This window comes from Aquarana catesbeiana, linkage group LG02 (assembly GCF_042186555.1).
Source record: "Aquarana catesbeiana isolate 2022-GZ linkage group LG02, ASM4218655v1, whole genome shotgun sequence".
Lineage (NCBI taxonomy): Eukaryota > Metazoa > Chordata > Amphibia > Anura > Ranidae > Aquarana > Aquarana catesbeiana.
In genome coordinates this window covers 128,707,771-128,724,570 of record NC_133325.1, presented here as the reverse complement: position 1 = coordinate 128,724,570, position 16,800 = coordinate 128,707,771, and the positions used below count along the sequence as shown (strand labels likewise).

The following is a 16,800-nucleotide window of genomic DNA, read 5'->3' as shown; positions in this document are numbered from 1 at the left end:
AGTTCAATGCAAAAAAAAACCACATATGTACGCAGTTCAAGTTATGTAAACATGCATTTATAGAATATGCATTTATGCAAACGTGTTTATGTTAGTAAGCAAACATGCAACCATGTGTCTATGCAAACATGCAGCATGTGTTTTTGCAAACATGCAGCATGTGTTTTTTTTTCAAACATGCAACATGTGTTTTTTTTTCAAACATGCAACATGTGTTTTTTTTTCAAACATGCAAACATGCCTTTAAGCCAGTTTGCAAGCATGCACCTGCTCAACTGCACCAGGCCCCATACTAGTTTTGCAGGATTAGCCAAGCACATATGCATTTAATGCAGCCTCTATGCTGCTTCAGAACAGCGAAAAAAATAAGCTCCTGCAGAACAAACGCACACTATACTGGAGACACAACTCCTTAAAGTGCACCGATGCTCGTACAGGGGTGTATTGACAGACAGTTGTACAAGCGCCCCCCCCCCCCCGATTAAGCAGTAAGTATACAAGAATACCTTTATGCAGTATATAATTATGACTTATCTGGTCACATAGCTCTCCCATTGGAAGTACTCATTATGGGCGGCACAGTGGTGTAGTGGGTAGCACTCTCACCTAGCAGTAAAAAGGGTCGAATCCCAACCACGACACTACCTGCCTGGAGTTTGCATGTTCTTCCTGTGCCTGCATGGGTTTCCTCCAGGTACTCCAAAGACATGCTTGTAGGTTAATTGGATCCTGTCTAAATTGGCCCTAGTATAATGTGAGTTAGGGACCTTAGATTGTAAGCTGCTTGAGGGTAGAGACCGATGTGAATATACAATGTATAGGTAAATTGCTGCGTAAATTGACGGCGCCATACAAGTACCTTATTAATAATATTAAAAATTATGTAGCCATGGGCTGAAATTGTGTCTCAGAGGCCCTGCTGATCCTTAAGCCCACATGGTCCACCAAAAAATGACCACCATTCTACTTCCTGTCTATACAGGAGTAGGCCATACTAAGCGAACCTGCACCCTTTAGTGGCTGGAAGAGAAACTGCAGCCCAATACTCCCAAGAAGTACACAGAGCATGACCAACAGCACACTGCCCCCAGTGGCCACCGGGAGAAAAACGAGACAGGTCTCTTTTTTTTTTTTTTTTAAGAGAAACTGCAACAGGCAGACACCATTCCTGCCGCAGGACAGGAAGACTGGAGGTTGGACTCCAGTCTAACAGGAGTCCAACCTTCACCCATCATGGTGGGCTCTGTCATAAAAGACCTTCACGGACTGGGTTCCACTTAATCTGTGGTCCACTCCCTTGGACCTGTATAGCACCCTGCAGGAAAACACCTTGGTCAAAACAAACTCTGCACAAGGTTCCATTACGCAGGGTCCAGTCCTGTAAGGCTGCATTACAGCCAAACCTTGAGAATCTTCTCTTCTATCCAATGAGGCTTGGGTACCATACATTTTGGCTGACAGCTGACTGGATCCGAATGAAGTCCATGATTCTAAATAGAACCATCCAGACCTCCAAGTATGCTCCCAGAGCACATGCATCACACCAGTGACCACCACCTTACAGACACTGGCAAAAAACTGAGGTAATTCCTGTGTAGGAGGGGTTATGTGGGGGGAGGACTTCCTGTTTGATTGATCTACTGGCGTCCATTCACTTATAGGTGGCGTATATGTAGGGGAGGACAAAACAGAAGAAAAAAAACTCTAGAGAGGTCCAGGGAATACTGTGATAGGGTCACCACGGCAAGTCGCACGGACCATTGGGGTGTGGTCCGTGTAACTTGCCATGGTGACCCTATCACGATAGTCCCTGGGCCCCTCGAGTTTTGTGCTTCTGTTTTTTGCCATATCTATGTAATTCAGATGTCTATAGCCACCCACTGATTCAAATTTTAATTGTTTATATTTCAATAAATTTTGTATACTCCGTTTACATACTCTTTGTGTACTTTTGTTTGTTCTCATGACATTTAATTTTCTTTCTTTTTTCGCTTAACCACCATTATATTTAGTAGTTTACTATCTCTAATTGTAATAATCCTATACCAATAAGCACCATCTATGAAACGTAAACTGTAACTTTGTAAATTTAACGGCTGCTGGATCCCCTATTACATACAGGATTTGTAATGTTCTTTATTTTTTTTTACTAAAATAAAAATGTAAAATTAAAAAAAAAATCTGTTACCTCTTACCCAGTTTGAGGACTGGCTGCAGCAATGATCAGCTCTCCACGCACACAGATACATGGTTCCTAGTTTCTTCTAAAGAACAGAGACAGGAAAACATTTTAAAAAATCACCAATACACTACAGAAACCAGACACTGCAATTATGTATGAATTATATCAAACAGTATGTCACCATTGTCAGACCCTAACAAAATCCTGAGAGGACATCATACACATATCAACAACTATATTTTGCCTTCCCTAGGATTCTGGGAAACAAATTTGTGAGAAAGAAGATGTGGCTGAATCTTCCACTATATTCATACCACCTGACTAATTGTTGATTTGTTGAATGCATTTCTGTGGTTTTAGGAAATGATGTCCGATTCAGTGTGAAGGGTCGTACAACGCTTTCGTTGTCGCAACCATTGTCCTCCAGTCCAGGTCAATACCTGGATACTTTAATATAAGGGAAACGGTGTCAAAACAAATCCTGTGCAGTAATTAGGCAATACTTAACACGGGCCAAACACACTGTAATAAAAGCGGAGTACATGTGAAGAGTGTAGCCTGAAACCTTGATCAGAATTCAAGAGTCACTAATCCGACTTTAGTAAATGGAAATCTGGTTATAGGATATTACATTTTGTACTGGTTGGTAAGTAGGGCTTGTGGTGTTTGTCTAGCTTATATGAACTAGATTTCAAGTGTTATTTTGAAGTAGAAAATTACAGGAATGTTTTTCATTCCTCCAGTCTATATGCACAAATCCTATTATTGTCTTTCAGTTAATCCGATTAATCTGGCACAACCAGCATGCCTATATTTAAAGAGAATCTCTTTTCATGTTAAAGTGATTGTAAAGTCTTGTTTTTTTTTTTCTTTTAAAATAACAAACATGTTATACTTACCTGCTGTGTGCAATGGATTTACACACAGCAGACTGGATCATCCTTCTCTCGGGTCACTATTCTGTGCTCTTGGCCCCTTCCTCCAGTCAAGTGCTCCCACAGCAAGCAGCTTGCTATGGGGGCACCTGAGCCGAGTCACAGCTCCGTGTCCATTCAGACATGGAACCACGACCTGGCCTTGCCCCCTCTCTCCTGATTGGATGACTTTGATTGACAGCAGCGGGAGCCAATGGCGCCAATACTGTGTCTCAGCCAATCAGTAGGGAGAGTCTTGGACGGCCGAGGCACTTGTTGACATCAATGGACAGAAATGGGGCTCAGGTAAGTATTAGGGGGTGCTGGGGCAGCTGCTGCACACGGAAAGCTTTTTATCAATGCATAGACTGTATTAAGATAAAAAACCTTCTGACTTTACAACCCCTTTAAAAGCCATCTGAGCGGTCTTTGATGGAAGTAGCAATTGTACTACTATGGATCACTCTAGGGCAGTGAAGCAGTTCAACTATGCTGGAGAGGTGACTGCCTTGGAACCAGTATACAGCATTCAAAGGTAACCAGTCATGGAAAAATAGACCTGGACTGCCACTGCCAACCATATTAGTGATGCGGATGCGCTGGTTAAACCTTTTAGAGTTTAGCCAAGAATAAGTATCGAAACAGAGTTCTGATTTCAATGAAAGAATAAGAACTTAGGGATGGTTCACACTAGCTTTCTTCACTGCAGCTCAGTGGTGTATGGTGCAATGCTCCTGAGATCAGCGCAGTAATGATGCACTGAGTTTGACGGATCACAGCATTTTTTTTTTTAACCACTTCAGCCCCGACCTTTCCCGACCAGAGCACTGTTTACAATTTGGCACTGCGTCATTTTAACTGACAATTACGTGGTCATGCGACGCTGTACCCAAACAAATTTTGCATCCATTTTTTCCCACAAATAGAGCTTTCTTTTGGTGGTATTTGATCACCTCTGCAGTTTTTATTTTTTGAGCTATAAACAAAAAAAGTGACAATTTAAAAAAAAAAAAAAATAAAAAATATTTGTTTACTTTTTGCTATAATAAATATCCCCAAATTTTTTTTAAAAAACAAATTTCTTCATCAGTTTAGGCCAATATGTATTCTTTTGCATATATTTGGTAAAAAAAACCCCCAAAAAACAAAAAAAAACGCAATAAGCGTATATTGATTGGTTTGCGCAAAAGTTGTAGCGTCTACAAACTATGGGAAAGATTTATGGCATTTTTATGGCGTTTTAATTTTTTTTTTACTAGTAGTGGCGGTGATCTGCAATTTTTAGCGGTATTGCGACAGACAGATCGGAGACTTCTGACACATTTTTGGCACCATTGACATTTATAGAGCGATCAGTGCTATAAAAACGCACCGATTACTGTATAAATGTCACTGGCAGGGAAGGGGTTAACACTAGGGGACGATCAAGGGGTCAACTGTGTGTTCCCTCACTGTGTTCTAACTGTAGGGGGATGGGACTAACTAGGAGAGATGACAGATCGATGTCCCTACTTTGTAGGAACACACGATCTGTCTTCTCTCCTCTGACAGCACAGGGATTTGTGTGTTTACACACACAAATCCCCGTGCTGGCTCTGGTGCATGCGATCGCCTGTGACCGGCGGTGATCGAGTGTGGCCGGCGGCGATCGTGCCCGCCGCTGTGCAGCAGGCTCATGCCTCCGGTGGCCGCTGCACAGCTGCCCAACATAGATGGGACTGTGCTGGAACAGCTGCCCAATGCAATCACACCGCATCTGGTGTGAACCAGCCCTTAGGCTGAAGGTTCAACAGACAACACTAATATGTGTTTAAAAAAAAAAAAAAAGTATCGGGCCATTGGCCATGGCAGAAAACATAACCATGTCATCATATGTTTCTGTTAGGCTTCCTAGCACAGTTTTGCAGACAAGAAAAAGAACCTAACTGAGGTATTAAAACCAAATATGCTGCACCAATGCTAACGACATAATATACAGGGCTGGCTCTTAAGCAATCGTGTAACAAATATTATATAACAACAAATATCCGTTTTGAGATATGCTGACTGATCATTATCAAACATCCCCCAAACTAAAAAACTGGCTTCCCAGTTCACCTTTTTGTGTGTGATCTTCACCTGCGCTCCCGTCAGCCCAATGACTGTCACTTCCCAAGAGCCTGTTCTGTGACTCACTCAGCGGCCTGGCTGGAAAAGGTTGACTTGGCCCTGCACTGCAAATTAAACAGAAAATATATGTAGATTCAGATTCATAAAACAATTACACATACATCAATGCAATGGTAAAGTCCATATAAGGCTCAATTCACGCCCATACATGAGCTCTCATGTATTGACATTGTTAGCTTTAAGGCCAAACTCCATGTCTAACACCAAAACTTTTGGCTGCAGAGCATCAGAAAATTTTTCCAACATGTCCATTCAACAAAAGGTGATTAAATAATCGACTTCTATCGAGCAGGGGAGGCCACACGCTGATTGAATTTTATCTGGTCTCTGCTGGACTAGTTGAATATTATTCAGTGTATGGCCAGCTTAAAGCACAACGTCACCCAAAACAGGACGTTCCATTCTTTCCACTCTTTTTACTCCCCCCTCTTCTAAATCATAAGGATGATTTTTTTTTTTTGGGGGGGGGGGTTGGATAGATACCCATTCCCACTTCCACTCGGATTGCCTTCACCCCTCTCTGCCCACAGCCTTTTGGGAGACATCACAGGTCCCAGAGTGCTGCGGGACCATTCACAAACTGCAGAGCGGCTTGCGCATACTCAGTGAGCAGCAGGCTGTGAAGCCGCAAGGAGTCACAGCCGGCTGGCCACAGTTAAAATACCGGGGTCGGTAACCAAAGACCGCTGAAGAAACCTGCTTGGGTGAACACTGGGCAGGTGAGTGTCTGTTTATTAAAAGTCAGCAGATTTTTTTTAGCTGCGGACTTTTAATTTTCACATACCTGACTAAAGCTCTTCTTTAAATCTAGGGGGTAGAGGAAAAGGCTGTATTATCTACCTTACTTCTCACTCCAGCAGGTGTTGGCACTCTGCTTTCTGACATTCCAGCTCGTGGGCAGTCCCTCACTGTCCTGACTTACAATGGAGAGCTGTTGGTCCTGCATTGTATTTAATTACATCAGTGTGCAACCATGACCGGAAGGCTTTAGGGCAGTGATGGCAACCTTGGCACCCCAGATGTTTTGGAACTACATTTCCCATGATGCTCATGCAGTTTATTTCCACTTTTGCAGTCGAATTGGGATGAGGCCTATATTATAAATTATATACGTTCCCCAATTCACATAGCATAATTTAGAAATAAAAATTTCATTTCTGCTCATCTTTTTACTTGCTGAACAATCCTACCTAGTTTTCCCCTTCTATGCAATGTTAAGGAGGAAACTGATGAGTTATGTTTACCATAAATGACCCTGTCTTACTGTGCTGGCAGATCTCCTCTATCAGCTGTAAACTAGATGCCTGTCCTAACAAACAACAATCTTAAGGCTTGAGTGGCACATTGTATGTTAATGTACATTAAAAAAAAAAAAAAAAGTGGCTAGAAGGAAGTTACCTATGATGTATAATGCGTTTTATTTACTGTGCTGCTGGTATGCTTTCTGTTATGATATGTCCAGTTTATAACATTGCCTGCTCTTGACTATGTAAATGGAACCGTTGATTTTGGCTATGGAAGCTGATCTGCGCTAGAACTGCTGTGTTTTAGTAGTCTTAAATATAATTGCAAAAGGTGGAAATGCACTTTAAAGCACTAAAATGCAAGGTATTTGTCATTACATCAAGCCTCCTATTCCTATATTGCATCGCTATTGAGAAAAAAAAAAAAAAAAAATGTACAAACCTTACATCTACTTCCACTCTGTAGAGGGGGACTCTACGATCCTTCAATCAAGATCCTGGGAACACTGAATAGCCCAAATCTCACGAAAATATCTTCCTGTGCTGTCCAAAGGAATCATCTGACTAGATTTGGGACCCTGCATTAAACCTGTGCATTGTGGTATACTAAAAGGTGGGATGTCTTTATACTGTATGTGTGTGCCAGAGTGCCATTTAGAATCACAGCTTTTTCTCCAGCAAGAACAGTGAAAATAGTAGTAACATCCAGAAACCAATGAGCTTCTAACCTCGGCTTGTTCAATTAAGCTTTGGTAATAAAACCTGGAAGCTCATTGGTTTCTATGCAGAAGTGAGCCTGATTTTGCACTTTCTAGCTTTAGTAAATAAACCCCATTGTGTACTTAAAAGTGTATGCCTGTCTCTAAATCCAACACCAAATCTTGCGATACTAAGTCAGAAGCAGCAGTAACTTAGATTATATTTCAGACTGCAGATTTACCACTATTGGGCTCAAGGCTTGGAAGTGCCTAGACACATAACATGCACATGAAGTTCGAGCAACATGCCTTCAGGGGGAAACCGGACCCCTCTGTTCTTGTGGTGTTCACCACTGTCTAAGTGTGTACAAACATGTTGAGAATAGGGCTGAAACAACTAATTGATTAATCGACTACTAATTGCTTATGAAATTAATTGATTACTATTTTCATAATTAATTAATCGGACAGTAACATAATGAGGTTAAAAAAATAAAATGAGCCCTTTATAGTACAAAAAGAGCAAATATTTGTTACTGTAAATATTACTTTCTACAGTAAAAAAAGAACCCCTTACAGTAGTGATTATTTGATTTTTTTTGTACTATTAAGGGCTAATTTTAGTTTTTTTAACCCCATTATGTTACTAAACATCTTAGACCAGTTTCACAGTTATGTGTTTGTTGGTGCTTTTTTCAGAAACGCACTACAGTTCATTTACATATTTTCCTATGGGACACGTTCACATCTATGCTTTTTTCAGCCGCTGCGTATTTGGAAAGGGTCAGGGACTTTTTTAAACGCAAAATGGTGCTTTTTTGGTTCAATATACTTCAATGGAGAAGCTGCAGAAAAGCATGTAATGCATTTGTGCAGCAATTTGTGTTTTTTAATCTGCCTAACAACAAATTGGCCAAAAAATAAGCAAAAACGCAAATCGCAGCAAAATCACGCGTGCAAAAATCAAAACACACTGCAGAAACAGATCAATGCTGGCCACACTGATCAATTTTCAGATGAAAAATCCTTGTACATTCACTGAATGAAAGAATGTTGTTTGAAATTTTCACTTGTTTTTAACATTTCTGTTTTTAGAAGGAATGTAATTTCTTAACAAAAACCACATACACTGAAAATTTCTTTGACCAAGAAGTTTTCTATTTCCAAATTTTTCCATCACTGTGGTTGAAAATGAACGTCGACTTGATCTCACTAACAGTTAGAAAATCGAATGAACGTTCTTAAAGTTAAATTTTTTTTGAAGGAAGACATTGTTTGTTTTTTTAATAAGAAACATTTGACCTGAGTCAGATGATATTTACCAGATTCACCCTTTAATAGTATATACAGTATATCTCTCCTCTAATAGTATATACAGTATCTCTCTTCTAACAGTATATATCCTCCAATAGTATATACAGTATATATCTCCTCTAATAGTATATACAGTATATATCCTCTAATAGTATATACAGTATATATCTCCTCTAATAGTATATACAGTATATATCTCCTCTAATAGTATATACAGTATATATATATATATATATATATATATATATATATATCCTCTAATAGTATATACAGTATATCTCTTCTGTCTGTTATTCTCAGAGTGGATTAGATATTCTGCTCCCTAACCATATAGTTGGTTATTTATATTTTCCACTGCATAGAGATATTTAAGCATAAATTGCCTTTTTTTAAAAAAACTTTACATTTTAACTAAATTATACACCACACTTTTTTTTAAGGTTATTAACGATTAATCGAAACAATAATTGGCTTAATCGTTTATGAAAAAAAATCGTTAGTTGCAGCCCTAGCTGAGAACCCAAGAATTGGCATATTGAGCATTCCACATCTGACATTTCCTATCAATCAACCTTGACTGGATATACCACTGGCGTCTCCCGCCTCCCCCCCCCCGCCAACATTTGATAATACTATATGATAGTCCATATGATCCGGTAAGAGGGCACTTGGGTGTCACATGGTGGTGGAAGCATCGTGAATTTATAGGTGTGGGGATAACCTGTCCTCCCCCTTCTTTTGAACTTTATGTGGTGCATATATATATACGGTATATATATACGGTATATATATATATATATATATATATATATATATATATATATATATATATATATATATATATATATATATATATATATAGATAGATAGATAGATAGATAGATATATAGCTATCTATATATATATATTTTTTTTTTACCTAGCCCCTTTCTCTATGGGGTTTGATGGACTTTTAGTTTATCTAGTGATGTTTTTTCACTCACTTTCTCACTTTAGAAGTTTGATATTATGTTTATTGTGTTAAGTTAAATTTTATCTATGTTTGCACAACACCGATTTTCATTTATTAGCGCTTATTACACTTACACTTATTACAAAACATGCACGGCTATTTTTCAATCGGAGATTAAGACAAAAGGTAGTTTTTTTCTATATGAGAGCAAATCCTGACTGAGTTTAGGTCCTCTTTAAAGAGCCCTAAAAGTCAGCTAAAATGGCTACTCAATCAATATCACGTCAACTTAGTATGCCTTATGCACCATATTGAAATACTAGACACTCTCAGATCCATATCACTGGTTAACCATTTTTCTTTCCTCTATCTTTTATATCCTGCATAGCAAACAAATCATTTCTATTAGTAGCATTTTTTTTAAATTATAAAGTAGCAAATAAAAATGTTACCTGTTAAAAAAATGGTAAAGTATCAGAAAATACCTACTGTTTAGCAATGTCAGCTTGAACTGCTGCAACATTTTGCTCTGGGTCTCCAAACACAAGGCGTGTGGGGAAAGAACATCCATCTCCCAGGCTGGAAGGAGAGACAGAAGACAAACTAATAAAACAGTAGTAGTAATCTCCTGGACATATCACATTGTTTATTTCAAATCGCACATCATTTTATTTTTACGGCTTCAATTGTTTTGATGAGAGCTACATCTTCACCAGTTTGCATCCTCAGCAACCTTACCTTCTGAATACAGGCAGTAGCCAATATTTCTTTTCATCCCCAAACACTTCTCTCAAATTCTTGCTGAAGCCGAGAGAAAAGCCATCTTTTTCTGGTCCTGTTCGGAAAGATGGAGCACGGAAAGCCTCTGCAATGGAAGAAAATGGAAACAAGAAAGCAAACACATTAGGGACAAAAACAAAAATTGTACTAGAATCTAATAATATGTTTAAAAAAGTGTTAAAAACATTCCTTTTTTTCAGTCTGAATATCTTGTTGCATGTCCTTTACTGGCATATGTTTGGCATTTACCTTGCCTAAAGAACTGAGGGGAAGTGTTTACACCCAGCTCTACAAAAAGTCAAATCAGCAAAGGATTTAAAGGAGATCTCTACCAAGTCTGAACAACATACTCAGGAGTTTCCCAAGACAAAGCCCCATAGGTGGGGCAAAATATGTTGGGAGTGGAGCCAGAGGCTGCTTCCACCATTTACATGAAGGTTTTGTGTGATATGCGCCTCCTGAGACTTCCTTTCCTTCCTCATTAACATATTCGGGGGCACAGGCAGGGCTATATTTAGCATAATAGCATCCACAAGCCGATTCATAGGGCAGAGTTAGGACTAAGCTTCAATATTTACATTTTGTCCCATTTCAGCAACTGAACTGAAGGGGAAAGGGGTACAGGGGAGGTTAAGAGGAGTCATTTTATAGTACTGATTGGTGTGTAAGAGGTATAGGATATTATAGGGATATAGCATAAACCAGTGTTGGAACTAGCTACTATTTTTATTCTCATAAGAGAAAACAGTTTACGAACCAAGTCCAAAAAAATGTAAAATGAAAAGTCTGATGTGATCAACAGAAGCGAAAAGCTCAATATCCCCAATTCTTCCACCACCATACTCAAAATCTGGAGGCTCGCAGAATTGTTTAATTAGAAGTAGGTCAAGACATGCTTGTTCCCAAAGGATTGGTATACCATAGGTTCTGTCCACCTTCTTTCACACAGATGAATCTTGTGTAGAATTCCCACTTAAAGTGTTAAACCCAGGACCCTGCATTCACTATATCTGGTCTCCCAGCGTACATAGAAATGCAATTATTTTAGTAAATATAAACTGTTAAATACCTTTTCTCATCAGCAGTATATGGCAGGCTTGTGACTTCTATCAGTTCCTAGTTAAAGCTTGTGGGAGGGGGTTTTCACACTGCACTGGGCTTTCCTATCAGGATCCAGGACCCCTGATCCTGTCTGGACAGTGCTGATTGGCCGTGTGCTGATCACATGCACTCTCCCAAGAAAAAGAAAAAACTCTCTAGCAATACACACCAAACTGAGCATCTGCAGCCTGACTCCAGTAACACGGTTTTATCCGGCCTTGTCTGGAGTTAGTGGAAGGAGGGGAGGATCTGTGCATAAGGCATCAAACAGCCTTTTTACACAATGCAGAGGATTAACCGCTTAGGTTCCACAGTGAGTATAACAAGCATGCTTTACTGCATATACAGACTAATTTTACTGTTGAGGGTTTGGTAACACTTTAACTTGCTCTCTTGCTTACTTTTATGGCTCCTGCACACTCACCCTCCAGTTTCCTGCCCATAACTTGGTACGAGCTTTCGTTTAGAAAACTGGAATAAGTGTGAATGGACTATGAGTGCGCTGATCAGCACACTCGTAATTAGTGATGCACCGAAATTTCGGCTGCTGAAACATATTGGCCGAAAATGGTGTTATGAGCATTTTGCCATAACAGAAAAAGGTTCTGATAATGGCACCGAAAACACACACGATTTTACTGTGCTTATGGTGTGTTTTCATCGGTCATGCGACTCAAAAAACGCATCAAAAACTCAGGTGCGTTATTGATGCGTTCTTACTGCGTTTCCAATGCATTTCAACTGGGCGGTGCGTACAGTGGAAGCGCAACGGACCAGTGTGAAGACGTACATAGAATTTAAAGTAATACATTTTTCTTGAGCTTTTCTTGCGCTAAAAGTGCCGATAATGGCCGACAATAAATTCATATTCATTTTACTTCATGATATTAATGTAAAAGTCAAATATAATACAATTATATATAAAAACACACACACATTTTATATATATATATATATATATATATATATATATATATATATATATATATATATATATATATACACACACACACACACACTCAGTGGGGACGGAAAGTATTCAGACCCCCTTAAATTTTTCACTCTTTGTTATATTGCAGCTATTTGCTAAAATCATTTAAGTTCATTTTTTTCCTCATTAATGTACACACAGCACCCCATATTGACAGAAAAACACAAATTGTTGACATTTTTTGCAGATTTATTAAAAAAGAAAAACTGAAATATCACAAGGTCCTAAGTATTCAGACCCCTTGCTCAGTATTTAGTAGAAGCACCCTTTTGATCTAATACAGCCATGAGTCTTTTTGGGAATGATGCAACAAGTTGTTCACACCTGGATTTGGGGATCCTCTGCCATTCCTCCTTGCAGATCCTCTCCAGTTCTGTCAGGTTAATGGTAAACGTTGGTGGACAGCCATTTTTAGGTCTCTCCAGAGATGCTCAATTGGGTTTAAGTCAGGGCTCTGGCTGGGCCATTCAAGAACAGTCCTTCGTTATTTCAGCTGTGTGCTTAGGGTCATTGTCTTGTTGGAAGGTAAACCTTCGGTCCAGTCTGAGGTCCTGAGCACTCTAGAGAAGGTTTTCGTCCAGGATATCCCTGTACTTGGCCGCATTCATCTTTCACTCGATTGCAACCAGTCGTCCTGTCCCTGCAGCTGAAAAACACCCCCACAGCATGATGCTGCCACCACCATGCTTCACTGTTGGGACTGTATTGGACAGGTGATGAGCAGTGCCTGGTTTTCTCCACGCATACCGCTGAGAATTAAGCCCAAAAAGTTCTATCTTGGTCTCATCAGACCAGGGAATCTTATTTCTCACCATCTTGGAGTCCTTCGGGTGTTTTAGCAAACTCCATGCGGGCTTTCATGTGTCTTGCACTGAGGAGAGGCTTCCGTCGGGCCACTCTGCCATAAAGCCCCGACTGGTGGAGGGCTGCAGTGATGGTTGACTTTCTACAACTTTCTCCCATCTCCCGACTGCATCTCTGGAGCTCAGCCACAGTGATCTTTGGGTTCTTCTTTACTTCTCTCACCAAGGCTCTTCTCCCCCGACAGCTCAGTTTGGCCGGACGGCCAGCTCTAGGAAGGGTTCTGGTCATCCCAAATGTCTTCTATTTAAGGATTATGGAGGTCACTGTGCTCTTAGGAACCTTAAGTGCAGCAGAAATGTTTTTGTAACCTTGGCCAGATCTGTGCCTTGCCACAATTCTGTCTCTGAGCTCTTCAGGCAGTTCCTTAGACCTTATGATTCACATTTGCTCTGACATGCACTGTGAGCTGTAAGGTCTTATATAGACAGGTGTTTGGCTTTCCTAATCAAGTGCAATCAGTATAATCAAACACAGCTGGAATTAAATGAAGGTGTAGAACCATCTCAAGGATGATCAGAAGAAATGGACAGCACATGAGTTAAATATGAGTGTCACAACAAAGGGTCTGAATACTTAGGACCATGTGATATTTCAGTTTTTTTTTTTTTTAATAAATCTGCAAAAATGTCAACAATTCTGTGTTTTTCGGTCAATATGGGGTGCTATGTGTACATTAATGAGGGAAAAAAATGAACTTAAATCACTTTAGCAAATGGCTGCAATATAACAAAGAGTAAAAAAATTAAGGGGGTCTGAATACTTTCCGCCCCCACTGTGTATATGTATGTGTATATGTATATATATATATATATATATATATATATATATATATATATATATATATATATATATATATACATATATATACATATATATATATATATATATATAAATAAAAAGGTCATTTTTGGTCATGTGCATCCTGCATTTTTGGTTTAGGCTCCAAAAATTTCCCATTCGGTGCACCTTCACTCGTAATCCACTGAGAAGAACCTTACCCCACTGATATTGTGGGGAGGGAATGGCTCAAAGGGTGAGGAAGGAGTGTTGTTACATGTTCCTCTTATCATGTGATTGTTTATCAATAGTGGATTGTCACAAATACTGAGTAAGGCTGGGTTCACACTGCTCCGACATGAAAGCCCTACGACTTCTGATCAGATTTTACCCTGCAACATCGGTCAGGCTTTAATGAACGGGATACAACTTGAGATAGTCTGGTATGGATTTTTTTTAATTGTATACATTTGCAATGCTAACATTGCCTCTAAGCACAAGTCGCATGTCACAAGAGATGCTGATCCAACTTGGATACGACTTCAATGATATATAATAGGCTGAAATTGGACTAAAGTCGTACCAAAGTAGTGCGGGAACCTTTTCCAAAAATCGGACAAGTTAAGACGACGGCTCTCATAAAGAATCATTGATTTATACACATCATATGACAAGTGCTCTTAAAGTCGGAGCGTATGTCGCACCAGTGTGAACCGGTCCTAACTGTGCTATCCCTCAGATGTTGTATAAAGATATAAAAAAAAAAAAAAAAAAAAAAAAGATATTTAGCATTAACATGTTACCTATAGTTGACCTGTTTTTTGAAACCAGCCAGCAGTGATAGCTGAACAAGGACAGTATGCTGATGAAGAACATAGCCGATACAAAGAACAGGAAAAGGACGTGGAACTTTGCACGTGTGTCTGGTAACTCATTCTATAAAAAGAAGAGGTAGCATTATTGAAAATGAAAGGCAGTGAGGAATTCAGTTTGCTGAATATTAAAAAAAAATGTATGAGCATGGCTTTCACACATATAGATGGCACACATTCAAATACTTTAAAGGGGCAGTTTTTTTACATGTACACAAAGATATTCCCTAATCTGCTTCCTTTAATTTGAATAGTTTACACTATCTAACATAGAAATAACAATCGGGACCCAAGAAGATGCAAAAAGCACCCATTTGGATACATTTCTTGTTTGCCAGATTTCTAAAGTGGGGTATGAGTAAAAATATTAAGGAAAATACATGTCTAATTGCTTATAATCTGTACCACGTAAGACTAACTCTGGTTTAAAAGGAGAAACAAAACCTGTTAAAATAATGAAATAACAATATATTACTGTGTATGTATCTTCTCGGGAAAGAAGGGGAAATTTAGTGCAAGATCTGATATCCTGAAAATGTATGCATGGCCACCTCTCCACTACATCAGTCCAGTGTCAGCAATGAAAAACTGGGGAAAACAGCCTTTTCTTGCCTTGCGCAAACCTGCTTAACCTGACAAGTTCATGCTTTAAACCTGCTCAAGCTGGGGAGAAGACAAGAGCTTATAGAGGTCCTGTATTTTCTTACATATATCCCTAACGGGCCCACTCAGACCTTTTGTACTTTATTATAGTGCAAATGAGGTGTCATCAGAAGAATAAGGTTTACCACCATCCCGAATAACTGTACAAAAGCAAACAAAATTCCCTCGGTACTTTAAAGGTATACACAATTCTAGTATGTAAAAAAAAAAAAATGTACAAAACTCTTTTTTACAGTATTAAAAAAAAATACACAATAAAAGCAACTATATGGCTTTGAAGACATGGAACCAATGGTATATATCTTAATGAACCATGCGTAGATTATGGTTAATCCATATCCTCTCCATCACATGCGAAAAGGCCTCTAAAAGGGCCCAGTGAGCAGAGGAGTATCCGACACATTTCAGACTTTCTTTCTTCAGGGGTGTAGTGCGGAAAAGCATATTCATGGAAACAATGAAAAACCATATGTAAAGCCAAAACACATGAAGAATATAATAGATGGCGTCACTTGGCAGGTCAGCTGGGTGTAGTAACCTATGCCAGAGGGTCATGAAAAACGGGACAACAATAGTGCCCACTCACCAAGTATCACATCTCCAAACAGAGGAGAAATTACAACAAAATGCATGAAATAACCATAGTTTGTAGAAAAAAAACACAATCTAGTTTCTCCAAAAAATCTATCACAAAATGGCTATCAAAGTACAACAGCAAGGAGGAAACAAGGATCTCCCCAGCTGGAGCCTACAGCATAGAAACTCCAACTGCAGATGCTTCTGACTTCACTCTGACTTTCTAATCTACATGCTCTTTCCTGGTCAGTGTCTAAAGCTGGTCATACATATTATATTATAACCTCACAGGCTGAATAGGACAAATCACTTGATTTCCCCCTCCACTCTAAACAGCATGGATGGACAAATATGCGGTGCCAGTTATTGTATTCTGCTGGAAACCACATCTGTAAGAACACCCAAACAGTGGCTGTATCCAATTGAATGCAGGAGATGTTAAATGGAAACATTTTCGTCTGGCTCCTTTGAGCCATATGGTGCCAACAAGACCACCCATGGAAATAATTTTGGCCAATTCAGCAGGAAGCCAGATACAGCCAAGGCAAATAGTATTTTTTAGAATTGTCTCAGCAATGGCAACTTTTGTATTTCTATTACTTTAAAAAATCTTCATGAGTTGGTCTGAATAAGTATGATAAAGGAGTCTATTCTAATTTAACAGAGCACTGCCCCTTTAAATGGTCAATTTGACATGTAAAAC

At 39.2% G+C, this 16,800-nt stretch overlaps 1 protein-coding gene across 3 annotated transcripts in view; it reads right to left on the bottom strand.

Moving 5' to 3' along the window:
* Window positions 1-16,800, bottom strand: part of ZDHHC20 (zDHHC palmitoyltransferase 20) — a 158,586-nt gene that overhangs the window by 10,326 nt on the left and 131,460 nt on the right. For 2 of the 3 annotated variants that reach the window (XM_073613445.1, XM_073613447.1), the window contains 5 exons: window positions 14,790-14,922; window positions 10,212-10,338; window positions 9,963-10,052; window positions 5,194-5,309; window positions 2,196-2,264 (listed from right to left, as the gene is read on the bottom strand). In XM_073613445.1, coding sequence (XP_073469546.1) covers window positions 2,224-2,264; window positions 5,194-5,309; window positions 9,963-10,052; window positions 10,212-10,338; window positions 14,790-14,922 — 507 coding nt within the window. In that variant the 3' untranslated portion in view covers window positions 2,196-2,223. Of the gene's footprint in view, window positions 1-2,188; window positions 2,265-5,193; window positions 5,310-9,962; window positions 10,053-10,211; window positions 10,339-14,789; window positions 14,923-16,800 lie in introns of all 3 variants that reach the window. The other variant, XM_073613446.1, reaches the window with a different exon arrangement.